Here is a 25,238-nt window from a genome sequence, read left to right as displayed (position 1 = left end):
CCCAAAGTGCTGGAATTACAGGCATGAGCCACCACGCCTGGCCCCAAACACCATCTTTAATATCAATGTCTATGTCCAACACCATGGCAACCCCCAGCTGGTCCAGTCCCATTTCATATCCCATTCTTCCCCATGTTCACCTTCAACCCTTTTACACTCTTTTGGTCTCACTCTTAACCCCCAGCCCCAGGCCCCTCTCAGCACCCACCTTCCACCCATTTCCCTCCGGCAACCTCCTTTTTTTTTTTTTTCCTTTGAGATGGGGTCTCACTCTGTTGCCCAGCTGGAGTGCAATGGTATAATCTCGGCTCACTGCAACCTCCACTTCCCCGGTTCAAGCAATTCTGTCTCAACCTCCCGAGTAGCTGGGATTACAGGCATGCATCACCATCCATGCCTGGCTAAAATTTTTTTCTGTATTTTTAGTAGAGATGGGGTTTTGCCATGTTAGCCAGACTGGTCTCGAACTCCTCATCGCAGGTGATCCACCTGCCTCAGCCTCCCAAAGTGCTGGGATTACAGGCATGAGCCACCACCCCTGACCAGCAACCTCCTTATTCAGTCCTACTTGATATCCTAGTGCTTCCTCAGCCCCCAGTTTCAACTCCAACTCCAAACTCAACCTCATCTTCATCCCTAATCTATCTTCACCCCTATCCTGAGTCCCAATCCTAAACCCTCATCCCCAACCCCTCCATCTTCAATTCCATCCACGTTCCTATTCCCAAGCCCAACTCACTTCCAGAATTCATCTTCAAACTCACATCAATTTTTTTATTTTTTTTTTTTTTGCGACGGAGTCTACCTCTGTCATCCAGGCTGGAGTGCAATGGCGAGATCTCAGCTCACTGCAACCTTTGCCGCCCCGGTTCAAGCAATTCTCCTGTCTCAGTCTCCTGAGTAGCTGGGACTACAGGCACACACCACCATGCCCGGTTAATTTTTGTATTTTTAGTAGAGATGACGTTTCACCATATTGCTCAGGCTGGTCTCGAACTCCTGACCTCAGGTGATCTGCCCAACTCCCAAAGTGCTAGGATTACAGGCGTGAGCCACCGTGCCCGGCCTTCACATCAATCTTTACGTCCTTTCTATCCTCAGCTTTCACTTACACTCCCCTCCCCCACCTTTCCAACCTCATCCCTACCCAGATCCCAATGTCATTCTTCCCTCCTTTCCCATTTCTGTCCAGACTCCCACCCGACTTAATCCTAACCCTAAACTCCCTCATCCCCACCCCCACCTTCCCCCCATCCTCACCTCCAGCCCCATCCCCATCCTTGTCCCAATCCCCATCTTAATTCACTGCCATCCCCAACCCTGCCTCTATCTCTGCTCCTGTGCCTGAGCTCTGCTTTTAGCCCTGAGGCCTGAGCTGCTCCAGGGCTGGGGACTCAGGAGAGCCTTTTCTGTCCTCTGATGCCCTCCGCGTTCTGGCCAGAGGCTATTTCAGCCCCAGCTCCCTGGGGACTGGGAGGGCACTGGAGGGAGGTGAGGAGGGGGTGACTAGAGCCCCGCCTTCTGGAAACGGATGGGCAGAAATAGCGCTGGCCAGGAAATAGTTTCTCTGCCAGGGAGGAAGTGGAGGGGGGTGGAGGTGTCGAGGGTAACCCTGGGCTGCCAGGACCCTCCTTCAGCCTCAGAGGCCTTCCAGCCCCACGACTCCCCTTTCTTGAGGCAGTCTGAACTCATCAGAGGGCCAGATCACCCCACAGCCATCCCCACCCCAAAAAGACCCCATCAGTGGTCCCATATCCTCTCATCTCCAAGCCCCCACCCTGCCCCTCCTGCTCCCACCGCTGCCTCCATCCCACTCCCCCTTACCTGGCTCCTCTCTCAACCCTCTCGCCTCCTCCGACCCCTCCTCCATTTCTCCATCCCGCAACCTCCCGAGATCCCTTCCTCAGTCACAGGCATTTTTCTTTTCTCTCTCTCTCTTTTTTAAGTTTTTATTTATTTATTTTTGAGATAGAGTCTCACTCAACATGTTGCCCAGGCTGGAGTGCAGTGGCGCAATCTCGGCGCCCTGCAACATCCGCCTTCCGGGTTCAAGCGATTCTCCTGCCTCGCCCTCCCGAGTAGCTGATATTATAGGGGTATGCCACTACGCCCTACTAATTTTTGTATTTTTAGTAGAGACGAGGTTTCGCTGTGTTGGCCAGTCTGGTCTTGAACTCCTGACCTCAAGTGATCCGCCAGCCTCGGCCTCCCAAAGTGCTGGGATTACAAGCATGAGCCCCTCACCCTGTCCCCTCCCCTACATCCTTTACCCAACACCCTTCTTTCTTGCTCTTCTCCGGGCTCTTCTCTGCCCCCAACACCTTCCCGCCTCCTGTAACCCTCTTCCCGTCATCTCCCTTCCCTTCCTAAGCACCCACCCTACCCCTGCGTCCGGCATTGCCCCCATCCCCCCCCATCCCCCCCCCACCCCGCGCACTGCTGACCTCCCGCCTTCCCCCCTGCAGTGCTGGAGATCCTGAGCCTGATCCAGCAGCGCGAACTAGCGCGCGCGGACGAGCACATCCTGGAGCTGGAGGCCGAGGCGCTGGCGCCGTCGGGGGGCGGCGCACCTGGGCCTCCCAAGGCCGAGGGCGCTGGCGGGGGCCGCCGGGCGCGGGACGTGGCGCTGCTGTACGAGGCCCTGCAGCGTGAGCTGTGGGCGCTGGTGCGCGAGACGCTGGCGGGCCCCGGGCCGGGCGCGTGCGCCGGGGCAGGCGCTGTGGCGCAGCTGGGCCAGGTGCTGGTGCAGGAGGAGGCGGCGGATGGGCGTCGGGGGCCCGGGGCGGCCCGCAAGCTGCGCGCCCGCTGGGCCGAAGCTGTGGCGCGCGCGGCCCGGGAGCGCCTAGAGGCGGCGGCTCCTGGGGCGCCCGGAGGTCTGGCCGGGCAGCTGGAGGCGCTGCGGGCGCGGTTGCTGGAGGATATGGCCGTTGTGCGGGGCCGCCTGGCCCCCGCCTACCCCGCCGGCCTGGGCGCCTTCGGCGTCTACCTGCGCGGCTACCACGGGGCCCTGGCCGAGTGGCTGGGGGCCTCTGCCCGTCGCAGGCTGCCGCTGGCCGACCGCTACGCGCTGCTGCATTGGCACAATCAGGTCTACCCCAGGTGAGCTGGGCTCGGTTGCCCAAGGTCGCGTGAAACCCCCAGCCCCAACCCCCAGCACTGGCCTCTTCAGACATTAAGGACCTTGGGACAGCTGACCTTACAGTCCTAGCACTTAACACCATTGACCCATCCAGTCGTCAGCACCGCTGACAGTTATAATCCTAGAATCGAATTGCTACCCAGGCTTCCGGTTCCAGCACCTTACTGCCACGAACCCTTGCAGTCCTAGAAGAGCTCCGGCACCACTGTTGTCCAAGAACCTCAGCGCTCTGTCAACACTTACACTCTAGATCGCCTCACTGTCCACCCTTCCAGTCCCCGAATCTTAGCACCGTTGATTCCTCCAGTCCTAGAACGTTCGCGTGTCTACGTTTCCGTTCCTAAAATCTCAACACCATTCATTCTTCTAGACCTACATACAACCTTAGCATCATCGGACAGTTACACTCCTAGCACCTAAGTAACACCGATGCTTCCAGTCTTAGAATCCTAGCATTCCCACCCTTTCAGACCTAGAACCTATTGGCACCATTGAGTCTTCAAGTTCTACAATTGTAGCACTATCAACAGTTTCAATCCTAGTAGCTCAGCACCGTGGGCTCACCAGTCCAAGAACCTGGGCTTCATGACACTTACGCTACTGGAATCTTAGCTGTTCACACTTTGAGTCCTAGAGTTTTAGCCTTGTTGACCATTCCTTCCTAGAACCATAGCCCCACTGACCCTTAACCTTAATACAATGACACTTAGAATTCTAGAATCCTGCACTGCTCTCTCTTTAGAGCCTAGGTCAGTAGTAGTGTTGACGTTTCCAATCTTAGAACTTAGAATTGATGACTCAACCATAGAAACTTAGTACCAATGAACCTTTGAATCGTAAACCTTAGCCTCATTCCCTCTTTCGGTCTTAGAACCTCAACACTGTTGATCCTTCTAGTTTTAGGACTTTATTTATTTATTTATTTATTTATTTATTTATTTTTGAGACGGAGTCTTGCTCTGTTGCCCAAGCTGGAGTGCAGTGCTATCATCTCCGCCCACCGCAACCTCCGCCTTCCGGGTTCAAGCAATTCTCCTGCCTCAGCCTCCCAAGTAGCTGGGATTTATATAGGCACCCACCACCATGCACAGCTAATTTCTGTATTTTTAGTAGAGATGGGGTTTCACCATGTTGGCCAGGCTGGTCTTGAACTCCTAACCTCAGGTGATCCACTTGACTCAAACTCCCAAAGTGTTGGGATTACATGCCAACCATGGGATTACGAGCCACCATGCCCAGCCTAATTTTTTTGTATTTTTAGTAGAGGCGGGCTTTTACCATGTTGGCCAGGCTGGTCCTGAACTCCTGACCTCAAGTGATCCATCCACCTTGGCCTCCCAAAGTGCTTCGATTACAGGTGTGAGCCACCACACCTGGCCCAGTTTTAGGACTTGAGTGCTGTTCACCCCTTGAATTCTATACGGGTAGCCCCCAGAACCTCAGTACCATGGTCCCTCCCAGTCCTAGAATCTTACTACTCTTGAGCCTTTGTGTCCTAAAACATACCCATTCTTGTGGCCGGGGGATGGAATATGGTGATTAGCTACCTCCAGGTCACCTGTCTACCCCAGAGAAAAGGGAGTTAGCCACATCCAAGCCACACCTTGGGCAGTGAAGGGGGTGGGTGGTTCTTCCAACAAAATCAGGGTGCTGTCACCAGAAGACTGGGAAGATCTCATTTGGGAATGTATGTTGATAATGCTCTCATGTTATCTATAAGGGATGGAGGCAGGATAGGGAGTCCAGAAAGCTTCCTAAAGTGCTGGGAACTGGGTTTGGTCCAATTTGTAGGGAGATGGTGTTTATTTTTTTATTTTTTTATTTTTTTGAGACGGAGTCTAGCTCTGTCGCCCAGACTGGAGTGCAGTGGCGCGATCTCGGCTCACTGCAAGCTCCGCCTCCCGGGTTCACGCCATTCTCCTGCCTCAGCCTCCGGAGTAGCTGGGACTACAGGCGCCCGCCACCACGCCCGGCTGATTTCTTTTTGTATTTTTAGTAGAGACAGGGTTTCACCGTGTTAGCCAGGATGGTCTCGATCTCCTGACCTCGTGATCCGCCCGCCTCGGCCTCCCAAAGTGCTGGGATTACAGGCTTGAGCCACCGCGCCCGGCCGGGAGATGGTGTTTATAATTGAGAGGATGCCGTGAGCCCAAGTCTGGGGTATATGGGGGTGGATATTGATGATGTCACATAGCTCCAGGCATGTAATCAAGTAGAAGGTGGGGAGCAAGGGCTGGACTGGGGAAGCCTGCAAGGCCAGGTAAGGGAGCAGGGCTTCAGAGCATAGGCGCAAAGGGAACTTCTGTCTGGTGAAATGGATCATGGGCGAAGCCTTGCGTGTCAGATCTTCAAGCCTGGACTTGACCCTTAAATATCATGCCCGGACACCATCCATCAGGGAGCTGACTCAGAGAGCTGGAGCCGGGGAAGCAACAATTCCAAAGACTTCCTCTGAGGGATGAGCAGAGCTGACTTAAGAGAGAGGAAGGGAGTGGCCTAGGGTCACAGAAACAGTGGGTAGGAGGGTGTAGGGAAGGGTCCAACTGCCCAGCCCCACTTTTCACAGACCTCCTTTTCTCTCACCCCCACCCCCAGAGAGGTCTTAGGGTTGGTGGACATGGCTGCCCTGGAGAATGGGGAGCTGGGGCCCCTTTTGTCCCCTGGCACCCTGCGGGGTTTGGAGGATGAATGCGTCACAGATGTTAAGGTACCTGGGATTTTGCATTTTGGAAGTGGGAAGTGCTGTGGAGGGAGGGAGGGGGTCACAGTGGGCTTCGGAGGCCTGTCCCCTCCCCCTTTCACTCTTTCCAGCTCCCTTTCCCCTTTATGAATTTCTCAGTTCTGTCCATACGCCATAGACACAAAGGCCGCCTGTACAGACACTTAGTAAAGGTTCAGTATATCTGGACACTTCAAACCTTAGAGTACAAGAAAATCACAGAACTGGGCCGGGCGCGGTGGCTCACGCCTATAATCCCAGCACTTTGGGAGGCCGAGGTGGGTGGATGACGAGGTCAGGAGATCAAGACCATCATGGCTAACATGGTGAAACCCCGTCTCTACCCAAAAAATACAAAAAATTAGCCAGGTGTGGTGGCGGGCGCCTGTAGTCCCAGCTACTCGGGAGGCTGAGGCAGGAGAGTGGCATGAACCCGGGAGGTGGAGGTTGCAGTGAGCCAAGATGGCGCCACTGCACTCCAGCCTGGGTGACAATGCGAGACACCGTCTCAACAACAACAAAAACAAAAATTGTTTTGTGAAACATTTAAAAAGTTAGCTGGGTGTGGTGGCATGTGCCTGTAGCCTCAGCTACTCAGGAATCTGTGGCAGGAGGATTGAGTCCAGGAGTGTGAGGCTGCAGTGAGCCATGATGGTGCCACTGCACGCCAGCCTGGGGGACAGAGCAAGACGCGGCCTCTAAAGAAAAACAATATTTAATATAAATAATATTTAATACATATTATGTAATAGTAGGATTTATATTAAATATATTTAATTTAATGTATATTAAATATAAATATTAAATATACATCATTTACGTATACGTATTAACATAAATATGTATACACATTGTAAATAATATACACGTGTACATTAATGTACGTATATGTATATTAATGTACATGTGTCTTTTTTTTTTTTTGAGATGGAGTTTCGCTCTTGTTGCCTAGGCTGGAGTGCAGTGGCACGAACTCGGCTCACTGCAACCTCCTCCTCCTGGGTTCAAGTGATTCTCTTGCATCAGCCTCCCAAGTAGCTGGGATTATAGGCATGCACCACCACGCCCGGCTAATTTTGTATTTTTAGTAGAGACGGGGCTTCTGCATGTTGGCCAGTCTGGTCTCGAACTGTTGACCTTAGGTGATCTGCCCACCTAGGCCTCCCAAAGTACTGGGATTACGCACATGAGCCACTGCGCTCGGCCAAACCACAGACTTTTGATATAAAGTTCCAAACCACAGAGTTAGGAGTGGGAAGGGCTGTGGAAGTTTTCTGGCTCAGCCTCCCTCCCCAGCATCACCTTGACAAGCTCACAGGTAGAAACCGGAACTGCTTGGGGCTAAGGGCTAGGGGATTGTGGTGGGAAAAAGAGATAGAAAAAGACCCCCAGGCAGCCCCCAAGTCCTACCTGTCTCCCATCTCCCCACTGTAGGCTCAGACCAGGGCCGCCCTTCTCCGCGTGCTGCAGGAGGACGAGGAGCACTGGGGGAGCCTGGAGGACCAGCACAGCAGCCTGGCCCAGGATGTGTGTGAGGTAGGAGGTGGAGGGAGGCTTGGGGATGGACTGGACGACGCAGGCATGGGAAAGTGAGACCTTGCCCCCTCCTCACCTCTTCTCGTCGCCCTGGACCTCGCAGCTGCTGGAAGAGCACACAGAGCGAGCGCCCCGCATCAGCCAGGAGTTTGGGGAGCGGATGGCCCACTGCTGCTTGGGGGGGCTGGCAGAGTTCCTGCAGAGGTAGGTGGACCTGGGAGCACGGGTTAGCTCTGCTGGGGTTGGGCATCGGGGCCTGGGATCCTACAGAGAGAGGAGAGATGAGAGGGAGTCACCTGAGGACAGGTAGAGTGCCAACGCAGGGGTGGTGGCTTTGGCAGCCTGGGTGCCCAGCCAGGAACCCTGACCCAGCAGCGCCCCATCTGTCCCCTTTCCTCCCACCAGCTTCCAGCAGCGCGTGGAGCGATTCCATGAGAACCCAGGAGTCCGGGAGATGCTACCTGACACCTATATCAGCAAGACCATCGCCCTGGTCAACTGCGGCCCCCCGCTGAGGTGAGGGCATCCCCGGTATGATGGAGGGAGGACCAATCCAAGGTGGAAGCTGACCTGGGATACCCGGATCCTGGGTGGGGATTGAAGAACTGATTCAGGGGAGCCTGAGCATGGCACCTTAGAAGCATAAAATCTGCGAGTCCTTGAAACAGCCATAGTACCACAGAGCATCTGAATATTGGAATGTTCGAATTATAGAAACCTAGACCCCAGACTCAAGACTCTTAAGAATGACAATTTTTTTGTTTGTTTGTTTGTTTGCCTTTTTATCCTTTTTGATTAGTTTAATTAAAAAAAAAAAGATGGGGGCTGGGTGTGGGGGCTCACGCCTGTAATCCCAGCACTTTGGGAGGCCGAGGCAGGTGGATCATGAGGTAAGGAGAGCAAGACCATCCTGGCTAACACGGTGAAACCCCATCTCTACTAAAAATACGAAAAAATGGCTGGGCGCGGTGGCTCAAGCCTGTAATCCCAGCACTTTGGGAGGCCGAGGCGGGCGGATCACAAGGTCAGGAGATCGAGACCATCCTGGCTAACACCGTGAAACCCCGTCTCTACTAAAAAAATACAAAAAACTAGCCGGGCGTGGTGGCGGGCGCCTGTAGTCCCAGCTACTCAGGAGGCTGAGGCAGGAGAATGGCATGAACCCGGGGGGCGGAGCTTGCAGTGAGCCGAGATCGCGCCACTGCACTCCAGCCTGGGGCACAGAGCAAGACTCCGTCTCAAAAAACAAACAAACAAAAAAAAAATACGAAAAAATTAGCTGGCCGTGGTGGCGGGTGCCTGTAGTCCCAGCTACTCAGGAGGCTGAGGCAGGAGAATGGCATGAACCTGGGAGGCAGAGCTTGCAGTGAGCCGAGATCGCACCACTGCACTCCAGCTTGGGCAACAGAGTGAGACTCCGTCTCAAAAAAAAAAGAGAGGGAGAGAGATGAGGGTCAGCTGGGTATGGTGGCTCACACCTCTAATCCCAGCACTTTGGGAGGCCGAGGTGGGCAGTTCATCTGAGGTCAGGAGTTCAAGACCAGCCTGATCAACACGGTGAAACCCTATCTCTAAAAAAAATAGAAAAATTAGCCAGGCATGATGACAGGTGCTTGTAATCCCAGCTACTCAGGAGGCTGAGGTGGGAGAATTGCTTGAATCCGGGAGGCGGAGGTTGCAGTGAGCCAAGATCCCGTCACTGCACTGTAACCTGGGCAACAGAGCAAGACTCTGTCTCAAAAAAAAAAAAAAAAAAGAGATGAGGGTCTCTCTATGTTACCCAGGCTGGGCTCGAACTCCCAGGCTCAAGTGATGCTCCTGCCTCAGCCTCCCAAAATGCTGGCATTACAAGTGTGAGCCACCGCACCTGGCCATTCCCATTTCCTATCATTGTGGCAGTCTGTGTTCTTCCATTGCTGAATGGAGAATAGTCCAGACTGAGCACTTTCTGCCCAAATCACAAACACTGGGACCTTGACCTAGCAGATCCTCTAGGAATCCACCCTTTAGAGGCCAAAAGCTCATGGGAGATGACATGTGTGCGGGGTTCCTCCCTGGAAAAAATGGAACCAACTGTCCATCTATCGGGGGCCAATTAAATAAATGATGGGACAGCTAAGCAGTGGAATCCAGTTCAGATATTAAAAAGGAGCATGAGAACTCTTCATGCCCTAACGGAAAAGTCTCCAAGCTGTTGAAGGAAAGAGCAGAAGTGGGTATACCATTCTACCATTTGTATTACAAAAAATAATAACAATGGCCGGTGCGGTGGCTCACACCTGTAATCCCAGAACTTTGGGAGGCCAAGGCGGGCAGATCACGAGGTCAGGAGATCGAGACCATCCTGGCTAACATGGTGAAACCCCATCTCCACTAAAAATACAAAAAATTAGCTGGGCGTGGTGGCGGGTGCCTGTGGTCCCAGCTACTTGGGAGGCTGAGGCAGGATAATGGCGTGAACCCGGGAGGCGGAGTTTGCAGTGAGCCGAGATTGCACCACTGCACTCCAGCTAGGCAACAAAGCGACACTTTGTCTCAGAATAAATAAATAAATAAATAATAAATGGCTGGGGCAGGATGCAGTGGCTCACACCTATAATTCCACACTTTGGGAGGCCAAGGTGGGCAGATCTCTTGAGGCCAGGGTTTCAAGACCAGCCTGACCAACGTGGTGAAAGCCCGTCTTTACTAAAAATAACAAAAATTAGCCGGGTGTGGTGGTGGGCACCTGTATTCCCAGCTACTTGGAAAGCTGAGGCAGGAGAATCACTTGAACCTGGGAGGCGGAGGCTGCAGTGAGCCGAGATCGTGCCACTGCACTCCAGCCTGGACAACAAGAGCAAAAGTCTGTCTCAAAAAAAAAAAAAAAAAAAAAGAGTAAGGGTAGAGTTTCAGAGCTGTGGACTATCAGAACCACAGACTTTTAGAATGGAGGCCTCCCCACTCTCACCCGGAAAGCACCAAGAGAAACTGAGACCCGAAGACCCAGCAAGACCTCCCCCAGTATACCCTAGACCTCCTGGCCATCCATCCCTCAGCCTCCCAATATCCATGAGTCCCCTGACATCCCCAGACATCCCCAATCCCCAGACACCCCCAACCTGTCAAGTATCCCCTGTCCCCTCTCCAGAGTCCCTGACCTTCCCCAGCCTCCCATCTGACCTGTCACCCCTGTGGCCCTCTGCTCTACCTAGGGGGAGACTGGTCTAGGCAGTTGGGCTGAGATGTTGGGGTCCCTCACTTTTGGCTCTGTTGATCCCTACAGAGCTCTGGCCGAGCGCCTGGCCCGGGTGGGGCCCCCAGAAAGCGAGCCGGCCCGGGAAGCATCTGCTAGTGCTCTGGACCATGTGACCCGGCTCTGCCACCGTGTGGTGGCCGACCTGCTGTTCCAGGAGCTGCAGGTGAGTGAGATGGGAGGCCAGGGTTGGGGCCCTTGCCAGGACAGGGAAGTGCTCCCCACCTCCAACCACCATCCTCCAGTTCCCTTCAGCCCATAGCTCAGTGTTTGGGAAGCACACAGGGGTGGGTGGCGGGGGCGGTTAGGGCCATGCCTGGCCTGTTGGTGGGGTGGAGAGGGTGCAGGAAGGAAGAGGTGAGGATGTGACCAGGGGGAGAACAGAGGGCCATCAGCAGGAGTGGGCTTGAGGTTTGGGTGGAGCCCCTCTCCACTGAGGTCCCCCAAATCCCTGCTTAGGCTCTGCTAGACCCCAGAGCCCCCTACGCCCATCTCTAGGCCCTCATGCCCGCCCTATAAGGGTTTGGTGCAAAGGTGGGTTAGTGAATGTGGTGGGGGGTCGGTGGGAGCACTGAGGAGAGAGACTGCAGGCGGAGTGTGTTCCTGGCCATAACACAAGCTCAACCCATGTTATACAGTGAACCACTCCCCTTTGCTCAGAATCCTCCCACAACTCCCAGCTCATGCAGAGCAAATGCCAAAATCCCGCCGTGGCCCCCACAGCCCTGCACAATCAGCCCCTTCCCTCTCCCCTCTCTCTCTCTCAGACCTCATCTCCTCCCTCTGCCCGCTCCCTGACTCTCCCGCTAACCCCCACGCCAGCCACACTAGCCCCCTTGCTGTCTCTTAACCCAGTAGGCACATTCCTGCCTCAGGGCCTTTGCACTTGTCCTTCCCTCTGCCTGGAACGCTCTCCCTCTCACAGCCACATAGCTCCTTCTCATGCCTCTTTCAAGTCTTGTTTTGTTTTGCTTTGTTTTGTTTTGTTTTGAGACAGAGTCTCCCCGTGTCGCCCAGGCTGGAGTGGAGTGGCACAATCTCAGCTCACTGCAACCTCTGCCTCCCAGGTTCAAGCAATTTTCCTGCCTCAGCCTCCCTAGTAGCTGGAACTACAGGCATGCACCACCACGCCGAGCTAATTTTTGTGTAGTTTTAGTAGAGACGGGGTTTCACCATGTTGGCCAGGCTGGTCTCGAACTCCTGGCCTCATGTGATCTGCCCAGCTCGGCCTCCCAAAGTGCTGGGATTACAGGTATGAGCCACCATGCCCTGCCTCAAGTCTTGACTCAAATGTCACCTCAGTGTGACCTTCTCTGATTGCCCCATTTAAAACAGAAGCCCGGGCCGGGCGCGGTGGCTCAAGCCTGTAATCCCAGCACTTTGGGAGGCCGAGGCGGGCGGATCACAAGGTCAGGAGATCGAGACCACAGTGAAACCCCGTCTCTACTAAAAATACAAAAAAAAAAAAAAAATTAGCCGGGCGCGGTGGCGGGCGCCTGTAGTCCCAGCTACTCAGGAGGCTGAGGCAGGAGAATGGCGGGAACCCGGGAGGCGGAGCTTGCAGTGAGCCGAGATCGCGCCACTGCACTCCAGCCTGGGCAACAGCGTGAGACTCCGTCTCAAAAAAAATAAATAAATAAATAATAAAAAAAAAAACAGAAGCCCGGGCCAGGTGCGGTGGCTCATGCCTGTAATCCCAGCACTTTGGGAGGCAAAGGTGGACGGATCACTTGAGGTCAGGAATTTGAGACCAGCCTGGCCAACATGGCTAAACCCCGTCTCTACTAAAATTACACAAATTAGCCAGGCGTGGCAGCACAGGCCTGTAATCCCAGCTACTCTGGAGGTTGAGGCAAGAGAATTGCCTGAACCCAGGGGGCGGAGGTTGCAGTGAGCCGAGATCATGCCATTGCACTCCAACCTGGGTGACAGAGCGAGACTCCCTCTCAAAAAACAAAAAAACAGAAGCCCCTAGACGAAACCCTCCTCCCAACTTCCTGCTGTTTTTCTCCAAAGCACTTACTGCCACCTGCCATGCTATAGTGTTTGCCACCACGCCCAGCTAATTTTTGTATTTTTAGTAGAGACGGGGTTTCACCATGTCAGCCAGGATGGCCTCGTGATCTGCCCACCTTGGCCTCCCAAAGTGCTGGGATTATAGGCATGAACCACCGTGCCCTCCCTATTTATTTGTATTTCTGGTAGAGACAGGGTCTCACTATGTTGCCCAGGCTGGTCTTGAACTCCTGGGCTCAAGCAATCCTCCTGACTTGGCCTCCCAAAGTGTTGGGATTACAGATGTAAGGCACCACACCCAGCTTGCTATCTTAAATGTACAGACTTCGTAGCAACAGCAAACACATTCTCAGGACTCACTGTGCCAGGTGCTTGAGAGTATCGGCTCGTTTAATTCTCACCGCAATCCTACGAGATGGACTGTAGGTTCATTTTACAGGTGAGGAAGATGAGGCCAGCAAGTGGCAGAGCCCATTGCGAATCTACAGTCTTAATCTATAAACCACTGTGTGGCCGGGTATGGTGACTCACGCCTGTAATCCCAGCACTTTGGGAGGCCGAGACTGGCGGATCACGAGGTCAGGAGATGGAGACCATCCTGGCTAACACGGTGAAACTCCGTCTCTACTAAAAATACAAAAAATTAGCTGGGCGTGGTGGCAGGCGCCTATAGTCCCAGCTACTAGGGAGGCTGAGGCAGGAGAATGGCATGAACCCGGGAGGTGGACGTTGCAGTGAGCCAAGATTGTGCCACTGCACTCCAGCCTGGGCGACAGAGCGAGACTCCGTCTCAAAAAAAAAAACAAAAAACAAACAAAAAACACTACATATGTTTGCTTTTTTGTTTTTGTTTTTGAGACAGAGTCTCGCTCTGTCACCCAAGCTGGGATTACAGGTATGAGCCACTGTCTCTGGCTTTATAAACCACTATGTATGTTTTGAGAGACAGAGAGAGAGACAGAGACAGAGAGAGCGGAAGCAAAAGAAACAGGGAGGCCGGGCGCGGTGGCTCAAGCTTGTAATCCCAGCACTTTGGGAGGCCGAGACGGGCGGATCACGAGGTCAGGAGATCGAGACCATCCTGGCTAACACAGTGAAACCCCGTCTCTACTAAAAAATACAAAAAACTAGCCGAGGGAGGTGGCGGCGTCTGTAGTCCCAGCTACTCGGGAGGCTGAGGCAGGAGAATGGCGTAAACCCGGGAGGCGGAGCTTGCAGTGAGCTGAGATCTGGCCGCTGCACTCCAGCCTGGGCGACAGAGCCAGACTCCTTCTCAAAAAAAAAAAAAAAAAAAAAAAGAAACAGGGAAAGACTGAGAAAACAAGATAGGTGAGGGAGGAAGGAAAGGAGAGAGACTGGGACAGAAGGACAAAGGGAGAGACATCAGAACCAGCTAGAGATAGACCGCTCATGGTGGCTCACGCCTGTAATCTTAGCACTTTGGGAAGCCAAGGCGGGCAGATCACTTGAGGTCAGGAGTTTGAGACCAGCCTGGCCAACATGGTGAAACCCCATCTCTACTAAAAATACAAAAAATTAACCGGGCATGGTGGCAGGTGCCTGTAATCCCAGCTACTCGGGAAGCTGAGGCAGGATAATCGCTTGAACCTGGGAGGCAGAGGTTGCGGTGAGATGAGATCATGCCACTGTACTTCAGCCTGGGCAACAGAGGGAGACTCTGTCTCAAAAAAAAAAAAAAAGAAAAAAAAAGAACCAGCTAGAGACATGAAGAGATAGGACACAGTGCTGTGCTTGCATGCCTGTGTGAGTGTATGAATGGCTGTAGGCTTTTGAGGGAGTGTGTGTGTGTGTGTGTGTGCCGTGTGCATGAGTATGCATGTGTGTGTAAGCATCAGCCAGGGTGTGGACCCTGGGAGAATCACCAGGGCCCAGGCATTATGTGGGTTCCCTCATGCCTTGCTCCATTTTTGGAGGTTCAGTAAACAGAGCTGGCCAGGCACAGTGGCTCACACCTGTAATCCCAGCACTTTGGGAGCTGAGGCGGGAGGATCGCTTAAGCCCAGGAGTTGGAGACCAACCTGGGCAACATAGTAAGACGTTATCTCTACAAAAAATAAAAAACAATAAGCTGGGTGTAGTGGTGCATGCCTGTGGTTCCAGGTACTTGGGAGGCTGAAGTGGGAAGATTGCTTGAGCCCAGGAAGTCAAGGATGCAGTGAGCCGTGTTCGCACCATTGCACTCCAGCCTGGGAGACAGTGCAAGACTCTGTCTCAAAAAAGAAAAAAACACCCTGCCGGGCGCAGTGGCTCACACGTGTAATCCCAGCACTTTGGGAGGCCAAGGCGGGCAGATCACAAAGTCAAGAGATCGAGACCATCCTGGCCAACACGGTGAAACCCCTTCTCTACTAAAAATACAAAAACTAGCTGGGCATGGTGGCAGGTGCCTGTAATCCCAGCTACTCAGGAGGCTGAGGCAGGAGAATTGCTTGAACTGAGAGGCGGAGCTTGCCGTGGGCCGAGATGGCGCCACTGCATCCCAGCCTGGTGACAGAGTGAGACTCTATCTCAAAAGAAACAAACAAACAAAAAACCCCCAGCAACACGCTAGACATGGTGGGTCACACCTGTTGTAATCCCATCACTTTGGGAGGCTGAGGTGGGAGGATCGCTTGAGCTCAGCAGTTCGAGACTAGCCTGGGCAATACAGTGAGACCCTACCTTAAAAACAAAAACAAAAACAAACAATAAAAGAAAACTGGGCTGCTGTCAGGGTGAGAGAACAGGAGGGGGTGCTGAGGCTGAGCTGAAGAGGGAATTAGACCCCCCCCCGTGGATACCATCCTGGGGATGTCTCCGAACCTCACATGCCCTGTGTCCACCCAGACTGCAGCCTCTCCCCCAACCCTCCCCTTGCCCCTGTATCAGGGAGAGACCCACAGCCTGCCCATCTCCAGGGTCTCTGGTCTCCTCCAGATACCTCCTTTCCCTCCCCATGGGCGGTGGTCACTCACTTCATCCTATGAATTCTACCACTTGGATTCTCCTCTTCCCCCTCCTCACTCTTTCATTCCCTCCCTATCTCCACTTTCCCCTTTGTTCCAGCCTCCTCCCATTTTGGTAAAGCACAAATCTGACCCTCTCCCTCCCCAGCACAAAACTGGCCATGACTCCCTACTGCCCTCAGGAGAAAGCTGGGGCTTCTCCCCCAGCCCAGGAGGCCCTGTGCACCCCAGGCCTGCCCCAGCCTCACCTCTCCCCTCCCTGTCTTATACCTGGAATAAGCCTCAAAACCGGCTTAAGGGTCGCACAGCTCCCCTCACCCCCAAAACACACACTTCGAAAGGCCCAAGCTTGGTTTAATGCTCTCCGTCACTGTCTTAAAGTTATTATTATTTTTTGTTTTGGACGGGGAAAAAGAGTTTTGTTTTTGTTTTTGTTTTTGTTTTTAGAGATAGAATCTTGTTCTGTCGCCCAGGCTGGAGTGCAATTGCATGATCATAGCTCACTGCAGCCTCAACCTCCTGGGCTTACGCGATCCTCTCACATCAGTCTCCTAAGCAGCTAGGACCACAGTGTGGGCCACCATGCCCAGCTAATTTAAAAAAAAAAAATTACAGAGAGGGAGTCTCACTATGCTGCCCTGGGCTCAAGCAATTCTCGAGCCTCAGCCTCCCAAAGGGCTGGGATTACAGGCATGAGCCACCGTGCCCAGCCCTTAACATTTTTTTTTTTTTTTTTTTTTGAGATGGAGTTTTTCTCTTGTGGCAAACACATTTCCTTGAAAGTCACAGTTGCATATATATACCGTGCATTCTAGAAAAGAGGGGGCAAGACAGGTTCCACCCACTTTCACAAGTTTCATCAAATACCGGATCTACTCAAGGGTGGAGAGAAAAGGCAACTTTCAAAAAGGAGGATGTTATTAACTGAGGCATTTACTATATTCCTTCCTAAGTGCCCCAGATGGGGAACCTGTTTTCTCAACCAGATCTAGGAAGTGGAATGTGGAAGCAATTCGTCCTCTTCCCCTTAAGGGCTGTGCATAGTTAATGAATTTTAAAAATATGTCTTAAAGTTCTTTCTTTTTCTTTTTTCTTTTTTTTTTTTTTTGAGACAGGGCCTCCCTCTGTTACCCAGGCTGGAGTGCAGTATCATGATCATATTTTACCGAAGCCTTGAACTCCTGGGCTCAAGCGATCCTCCCACCTCAGCCTCCTGAGTAGCTGGGACTACAGGCACATGACACCATACCTAGCTAATTTTTATTTATTATTTTTATTTATTTACTTATTTTTGAGATGGAGTCTTACTCTGTCACCCAGGCTGGAGTGCAGTGGTGCAATCTCGGCTCACTGCAGCCTCCACCTCCCAGGTTCAAGGAATTCTGCTGTCTCAGCATCCAGAGTAGCTGGAACTACAGTTGCACGCCATCACACCCGGCTAAATTTTGTATTTTAGTAGAGACAGGGTTGAACTCCTGACTTCAGGTGATCCACCCGCTGCAGCCTCCCAAAGTGCTAGGATTACAAGCGCGAGCCACCACGCCCAGTCCCAGCTAACTTTTTTTTTTTTTTTGAGACGGAGTCTCACGCTGTTGCCCAGACTGGAGTGCAGTGGCGCGATCTCGGCTCACTGCAAGCTCCGCCTCCCGGGTTCCCGCCATTCTCCTGCCTCAGCCTCCTGAGTAGCTGGGACTACAGGCGCCCGCCACCGCGCCCGGCTAATTTTTTGTATTTTTAGTAGAGACGGGGTTTCACCGTGGTCTCGATCTCCTGACCTTGTGATCCGCCCGCCTCGGCCTCCCAAAGTGCTGGGATTACAGGCTTGAGCCACCGTGCCCGGCCCCAGCTAACTTTTAAATGTTTTGTATAGAAGGGGTCTCGCAGTGTCAGGCTGGTCTCAAACTCCTGGGCTCAAGCTACCCTCCTGCCTCGGCCTCCCAAAGTGCTGGGATTACAGGTGTGAACCACTGTGCCCAACCTTTAATTTTTTTTTTTTTTTTGAGATTGAGTCTTACTCTGTCACCCAGGCTGGAGTGCAGTGGCGCCATCTTGGCTCACTGCAAGCTCCGCCTCCCGGGTTCCTGCCATTCTCCTGCCTCAGCCTCCTGAGTAGCTGGGACTACAGGCGCCCGCCACCGCGCCCGGCTAATTTTTTTTTTTTTTTTTGTATTTTTAGTAGAGACGGGGTTTCACTGTGGTCTCGATCTCCTGACCTTGTGATCCGCCCGCCTCGGCCTCCCAAAGTGCTGGGATTACAGGCTTGAGCCACCGCGCCCGGCCTGAAGTCCCCTGTTTTCATCAGCCACTCTGACCTTTTTGCTGGTCCTCTCCCTGGCATGCCCATCTGAAATCTGAACTGTCTTAATACTCACGATTTTCTCCCATTGAGCCACTCCCGCCCCCATCCCTCCCTTGGCTAAGGAAGGTCATCACCAGGGCATCAGTTCTGGTGTCCCTTCCTCCAGGAAGCCCTCCTAGGCTCTATGCTGAGTCAGGCATCCCCTCTGGGCTTCCTAAACCCCTGGGCTCCCTGGTCCCAGCCTTGCCAGCTTTTGGTCATCACTACCTGGGGACCAGTCTGTCTCCCCTTCTGGACTGTGAGTCCCAGGATGCCAGGGCTGGGGCTATCTGTTCCCCATGTGTTCCGAGCACCACACAGCTTGGGTTCAACACGGAGCAGGGTTCCAGGAACAAATTCCTAAGTGAAGAAGGAGGGTGGGAGGGAGGAGAGCCATTACCCCCTACTATGTCCCTGCCAGCCACACTTCAACAAGCTGATGCGCCGGAAGTGGCTGAGCAGCCCGGAGGCCCTGGATGGCATCGTGGGCACGCTGGGTGCCCAGGCCCTGGCCCTGCGCAGAATGCAGGATGAGCCTTACCAGGTGCGCCTGCCTGAGGGGAGGGGAGGTGAGGGTGGAGGAGAAGAGGGGAGGAGGAAAGGGGAAAGGGGCGGGAAGAGGGGAGGTTGGGAGAGCAAGAACACTCCTGCTGAAGGAAAGCCCTCTAAGGTGGGGAGCGGCTCCCTATGGATGGAAGAGGTGGCCCCTGCCCAGGGTCTGCGGGGAGGCGTGTGCGTGGAACTGGGGTGTAAGGCGGGGTGCAGACTGAGTCAGGGCCCCTGAGAGTGGAGCTTGGGGAATAGGGAGAGGCTGGGATGGAGCACCCTTTGGGGGCCGGCAGGGGCTGTCTGCGGGCTTATTAGGGGGCCAGGGAAGACATCCTAGGATAGTGCAGGGGCTGGGGGCTGGGGCGTGGGCACGGGAAGGGTGCCCATGGGTGCCTGAGTGGATATGGGCGAGTGGGGCGGGGCTGGCCTTCAGACTGGCGGGATGGGAGTCAGTGGGGCACGGCTCACACCCCTCGGGTTTCCCTCCTCCGCTTCCAGGCGCTGGTGGCCGAGCTGCACCGGCGGGCGCTGGTCGAGTACGTGCGGCCCCTGCTCCGTGGGCGCCTGCGCTGCAGCTCGGCGCGGACCCGCAGCCGCGTGGCTGGGAGGCTCCGGGAGGACGCTGCGCAACTGCAGAGGCTGTTCCGGCGGCTGGTCAGTGTCGGGACGCGGTTGGGGGGCTTTCAGAAACCAGGACAAGGCTTGGCTTCCGAGAATCTCAGGTCTCAAAAGCCAGGGGGAGAGGGGCAGGGCTCAGGACAGAAACTCTCAGCCAACTTCTGGTCAATAGCAACCAGTAACTTTGATCCACACCCTTTGCACTTAAAACCTGGCTTTCTTGCTCTGAGAACTCTCCTCTGGGCGCTTTCCTTGGCTGTTAAGGCGAATAATGGTCCCTATCCATTGTTTTGAGGATCAGATTGGTTAATTCCTGTTAAGTACTTAGGACGGTGCCTGGCTCAGAGTTAAAACTCCTTGCATTACCAAAATTACCCGGGTGTGGTGGCTCATGCCTGTAGTCCCAGCTACTTGGGAGGTTGAGGCAGGAGAATCCCTTGAACTAAGAGGCGGAGGTTGCGGTGAGCCGAAATCCTGCCACTGCATTCCAACCTGGAGACTCAGTCTCAAAAAAAAAAAAAAAAAAAAAAAAAAAAAAGACTCCATGAACGTACAGAGAAGATACATGCAAGAGAAATGCAGAAATCCTAACATTTCTAAACCCTGGAATTAAAAACCGCCAGATCTTATTTGTACCCAGTTGTATTCAGCTGGGCTGGAAGGGCCTCATTCAGTCGCTCTTCCCGGAGTCTCAAGCCCGGAGTCCTTGGAATGTTTTCTTTGGAAAATTTTTGAGATAATTGTAGATTCACATGCAGATGTAAGAAAGAATGCAGGAAGCTTCCTTGTACACTTTATCCAGTCTCCACTCCCCCAAAGGCAAGATTTTGCAAACTTGGAAGAGGTTTGGAGAAGTGTCCCAGAGTTCCAAATTATCTGCAAAACTGGGAGGAGATTATATTATGGATTTTTCTCAAATGTGACCACAGTATGTCTTCTGCTACATTTTATTTTTTATTTTTATTATTTTATTTTATTTATTTATTTTTGAGACAGAGTCTCGCTGTATCGCCAGGCTGGAGTGCAGTGGTGCGATCTCGGCTCACTGCAAGCTCTGCCTCCCAGGTTCACGCCATTCTCCTGCCTCAGCCTCCCGAATAGCTGGGACTACAGGCGCCTGCCACCACGCTCAGCTAATTTTTTGTATTTTTTGTAGAGATGGGGTTTCACCGTGTTAGCCAGGATGGTCTCGATCTCCTGACCTCGTGATCCACCCACCTCGGCCTCCCAAAGTGCTGGGATTACAGGTGTAAGCCACTGCACCCAGCCTATTTTGATTTTTATTCTTTATTTTTGAGACAGAGTCTTGCTCCATCGCCCAGGCTGGAGTGCAGTCGTGCAGTGTCCGCTCACCGTAACCTCTGCCTCTCGATTTCAAGTGATTCTCCTGCCTCAGCCTCCTGAGTAGCTGGGATTACAGGTGTGCACCACCACGCCTGGCTAATTTTTGTATTTTTAGTAGAGATGGGGTTTCACCATGTTGGCCAGGTTGGTCTTGAACTCCTGACCTCTAGTGATCTGCCCACCTCAGCCTCCTCCCAAAGTGCTGGGATTACGAGCTTGAGCCACCACGCCTGGTTTCTGCTACATTTTAGAGATGGGATAACAGGCCAGGGGGGGCAGGAATTGGCAGGGTCAATCTTGGGAGGGTGTGAGCCCTGCGACCTCCCTCCCCTGCAGGAGTCCCAGGCCTTGTGGCTGGACGCCGTGGTGCCCCATTTGGCTGAAGTCCTGCAGCTGGAAGACACGCCCAGCATCCAGGTGGAGGTGGGAGTGCTGGTGCGCGACTACCCAGACATCAGGTGAGACGCCCCGCCTGGGCCGGGGCTTTGCAGTGCCTGGCCGAGGTCTCCTGGCGGCCTTGGCATCCGTCCTCATGTTTCCTGCCTCCTGGGCGAGGGAGGGAGCCGGCGAGCGTGTCTGACGGCCGTTTCCTGTTGGAACCAGGGCATTATTAATACGATTTCCCTCCTTCTCCTGCCGCTGCTGCTGCCTCCGCCGCCACCGCCACCAGGGCTCACAAACAAACAGGCGGTCACAGGAAGCCCAGGGCAGGGGGGCGCAGGGCTGCCCGGAGGCAGGAAGGGCCGGCCCGCAGGGGAGCCGCGGGGGACTCAGGGACACGCAGGGCACACGGGCGCACACGCACTGGGACAGCGGCAGGCGCAGGCGGCATTCAATGCCTGCTAGGTCACTTCCTTTCTATGTGACCTTCTCAGAGCCTCAGTTTCCTCATCCGTTCCATGGGGATAATAGTATTCTCGTCATAGGGTTATTAGGGAAATTTATCATCATCAACATCATCATCATCATCATCCATGACTATAGTAACAATTGCAGTTCTCATTCAATGAGTTCTTATTTCAGACCTAAATAAGCATCTTACATGCCAACCTTTTTTTTTTTTTTTTGAGACAGGGTCTTACTCTGTTTCCCTGGCTGGAGTGCAGTGGCACAATCATGGTTCACTGCAGCGTTAACCTCCTGGGCTCGAGCAGTCCTCCCACCTCAGCCTCCTGAGTAGCTGGGACCACAGGCACGCACCACAATGCCCAGCTAATTTTTTGTATTTTTTTGTAGAGATGGGTTTCACCATGTTGCCCAGGCTGGTCTCGAACTTCTGGGCTCAAGTGATCTGCCTGCCTCAGCTTCCTACAAACAGGGAAACATGAGCCACCGTTGCCCAGCCCATGCCAACTTTATAAGGGGTATTTTGTTGTTGTTGTTTTGCTTTGTTTTTTGAGACAGAATCTCACTTTGTCGCGCAGGATGAAGTGATCTCAGCTCACTGCAACCTCTGTCTCCCGGGTTCAAGCGATTCTTCTGCCTCAGCCTCCCAAGTATAGGCATGTGCCACCACACCCAGCTAATTTTTGTATTTTTAGTAGAGAGCGGGTTTCACCAAGTTGGCCATGCTGGTCTTGAACTCCTGAGCTCAGGTGATCCACCTGCCTCTGCCTCCCAAAGTGCTGAGATTGCAGGTGTGAGCCACTGCACTTGGCCTGTAAGGGGTATAATTAAAGCTATTGAAATACCACGCCTAGCAAGTGGCAAAGGTGGAACTTGAACCCGGGCAGTAGACTGGCTCTAAAACTAGTGCACCAGATTGGCTGGGCATGGTGGCTCATGCCTGTAATCCCAGCACTTTGGGAGGCTGAGGCAGGCGGATTACCTGAGGTCAGGAGTTCGAGGCCAGCCTGGCCAACATGGTGAAACCCCATCTCTACTAAAAATACAAAAATTAGCCAGGTGCGATGGCACATGCCTGTAATCCCAGTTACTCGGAAGGCTGAGGCAGGAGAATTGCTTAAGCCCGGGAGGCAGAGGTTGCAGTGAGCCAAGATTGTGCCACTGCACTCCAGCCTGGCCAACAGAGCTAGACTCTGTCTCAAAAAAAAAACAAAAAAAAAAACTAGTGCACCAGATCAACACACTACACAACCATGTGACAGTGCTGGATGGTGGTGGCAGTGGTGGTGGCTGCTGGCAGTGCTATTCAGGCAGACAGACATTCTATACTCAGAAACAGAACCCCAGAAAAACAAGGAGTGAGGCATGAGTGGGTTTCAGTTTCAGCACTGAGGGTGGGGGTCTTGGAACTGATTCAGGGTGGTCAGTTCTGGTTCTGGGGGATAGGGTCATGTCCTTGGGAAGGCGCAGATTCCTGGAGTCCCATGGGGTCCCAAGAAGTCCCAGTATTCTTGCTGATAATGGAGTTTCTGAACTTGAATATTGGATCATGAGTCAGAACTTGAATCTGTAGCTAAGTTTGAGAGTTTGCTAGCTGGGTTGGGTTTAGGGGGTTGAGCTTGAGGAGATTAGGAGGTGCCTAGGGCTGAGGATTTAGGGGGAGTGGGGTACAAGGTTTCTTTCTTTTTTTTTTTTCTTGAGACGGAGTCCTGCTTGTTGCCCAGGCCTGAGTGCAGTGGTGCGATCTCGGCTCACTGCAAGCCCCACCTCCCGGGTTCATGCCGTTCTCCTGCCACAGCCTCCTGAGTAGCTGGGACTACAGGCGCCCGCCACCACACCCGGCTAATTTTAGTACTTTTAGTAGAGACAGGGTTTCACCGTGTTGGCCAGGATGGTCTCAATCTCCTGACCTTGTGATCCGCCCACCTCGGCCTCCCAAAGTGCTGGGATTGCAGGCGTGAGCCACCTCGCCCAGCCTCTTTTTTTTTTACTTTTGAAACGGAGTCTCGCTCTATCAACTGGGCTGGACTGCAGTGGCACGATCTCAGCTCACTGCAACCTTTGCCTCCCAAGTTCAAGCGATTCCCTTGCCTCAGACTCCCGAGTAGCTAGGATTATAAGCGCCTGCCACCACACCCAGCTATTTATTAATTATTATTATTATTATTTATTTTTAGTACAGATAGGGTTTCGCCATGTTGGCCAGGCTGGTCTCCAACTCCTGACCTAAGGTTATCCACCCGCCTTGGCCTCCCAAAGTGTTGGGATTACAGGCGTGAGCCACTGCACCCAGCAGAGAAGGTGAATTTTAATCACGAGCTGAGGCTTGGGGTGAAAAGGAAGATTGCAGGGCTGGTTCTGGAGTTGGTTGTAAGGGGGATTTGGAGATGGTTGGAAGTGAAGTTCTGGAGGGACCTGGTATGAGGTGAGGGCCTGGGCAAGGGAGCTGATTGGATGGAAGGCTCTGGAGGGGGCACAGAGGCAGAACTCGGGCAGGTTCTGGGACAGGTGAGGGGGTCAGGTGGGGTCTGGGGGTGGGCTGGGTGTGTGTCTAGAGCTGGGGAGCTGCACACACCTGTCTGTTCCTCTCCCCACAGGAGGAAGCACGTGGCAGCCCTCCTCGACATCCGTGGCCTGCGCAACACAGCCGCCCGCCAGGAGATCCTGGCCGTGGCCCGGGACCTGGAACTCTCTGAGGAGGGAGCCCTGTCGCCCCCTCGGGACCGTGCCTTCTTTGCAGACATCCCCGTGCCCCGCCCATCTTTCTGTCTCAGCTTCCCTCTCTTCCTGGGCCGCCTCCCCCTCTCCCGGCTGGCCAGGCCCAGTTTGGCCTGTCTGCCCCGGCCCCGGCCTCCGTCTCTAGTGCGGCCTCGGGCCCGGCGCTGAGGGTCACCCAGCCGCCTGCCTTAGTGACCCCATCTATGCTGCTGACAAGCCAACCTCCCGTACGGCGCCTCTCCTGACTCCCTGCCTGGGATCACACACCCCTGGGATAGAAAGACCCTTAGATGTCTTCTCACTCAACCCCAAACTCCCTGTGCAGAAGGGAAATGAAGGCCAGGCACGGTGGCTCATGCCTGTAATCTCAACACTTTAGGAGGCTGAGGCCGGAGGATTGCTTGAGTCCAGGAGTTCAAGACCAGCCTGGGCAACATAGTGAGACCTGCCCCCTATCTCTACAAAAAATAAAAAATTAGCTGGGCATGGTGGTGTGTGCCTATAGTCCCAGCTATTGGGCAGGCTGAGGTTGGAGGATCGCTGGAGTTTGAGGCTGCAGTGAGCTATGATTGTGCCACTGCACTCCAGCCTGGGCAACAAAGCAAGACCCTTTCTCAAAAAAAAAAAAAAAAAGGTGGGGGAAACAGAGGCCAAAGAGACAAAGGACTTTCCCAAGGCCGTGAAGCCTGTTCCCAGCACCTCCCCTCCTGCCATAGCCCAGAGTGGTGAGTGGCGTTCTGGAAGTCTCTACAGAAATATCCCAGCTCCCCCGCCCCTTTCCCCGACCTCAAGGTCTGGCCCCAATCCAATGTATTAAGGAACGTTCGATACTTAGAATAAAGAGGTTTCTATTTAACACAAGGAAGGGCTGAGTCCTGAGTGTGTTGAGGGGAGGAAGGACCGGGGGAGTAGGGCCCCGGGCCAGTGGCTTTTCACACGCCCAAGGCCAGGCTGGGCTCCAGCTCCTGGGCAGGGCAGTGGAGGCAGAGGGAGGCTGCGTGTGCCGGGAGCGACGCCAACCCATGTATACCTCCCGGCTGTGTGGCTCTGAGGCCAGGCCTTGGCCACTCTGAGCCAGGGTCCCTCATCTGGTCAGTCTCAAAGTGCCTGTCCATTCCTGGTCCTGGTGGCTCCATCTTGGCGCGCCCTCCCCATCCATCCTTAGCCGGGAAGCTGCCCTGTCAGGAGAGGAAGGAGGTTGGGGGCAGGGCTGG

At 53.8% G+C, this 25,238-nt stretch overlaps 1 protein-coding gene across 1 annotated transcript in view; it reads left to right on the top strand.

Moving 5' to 3' along the window:
* The window catches only part of LOC105478539 (exocyst complex component 3 like 2), a 34,177-nt gene extending 9,292 nt beyond the window's left edge, over positions 1–24,885 (top strand). The window contains 10 exon segments of the mRNA XM_071087130.1: positions 2,466–3,099; positions 5,735–5,846; positions 7,293–7,394; positions 7,498–7,598; positions 7,800–7,910; positions 10,660–10,795; positions 18,371–18,493; positions 18,997–19,152; positions 20,797–20,918; positions 23,904–24,885. Coding sequence (XP_070943231.1) covers positions 2,466–3,099; positions 5,735–5,846; positions 7,293–7,394; positions 7,498–7,598; positions 7,800–7,910; positions 10,660–10,795; positions 18,371–18,493; positions 18,997–19,152; positions 20,797–20,918; positions 23,904–24,192 — 1,886 coding nt within the window. The 3' untranslated portion in view covers positions 24,193–24,885.
* The last annotated feature ends 353 nt before the right edge of the window (positions 24,886–25,238 follow it).

This window comes from Macaca nemestrina, chromosome 20, assembly GCF_043159975.1.
Source record: "Macaca nemestrina isolate mMacNem1 chromosome 20, mMacNem.hap1, whole genome shotgun sequence".
In the NCBI taxonomy this organism is placed as follows: Eukaryota; Metazoa; Chordata; class Mammalia; order Primates; family Cercopithecidae; genus Macaca; species Macaca nemestrina.
The sequence above is the reverse complement of the archived record's forward strand: the minus strand, read 5'-3'. Positions and strand labels throughout refer to the sequence as shown.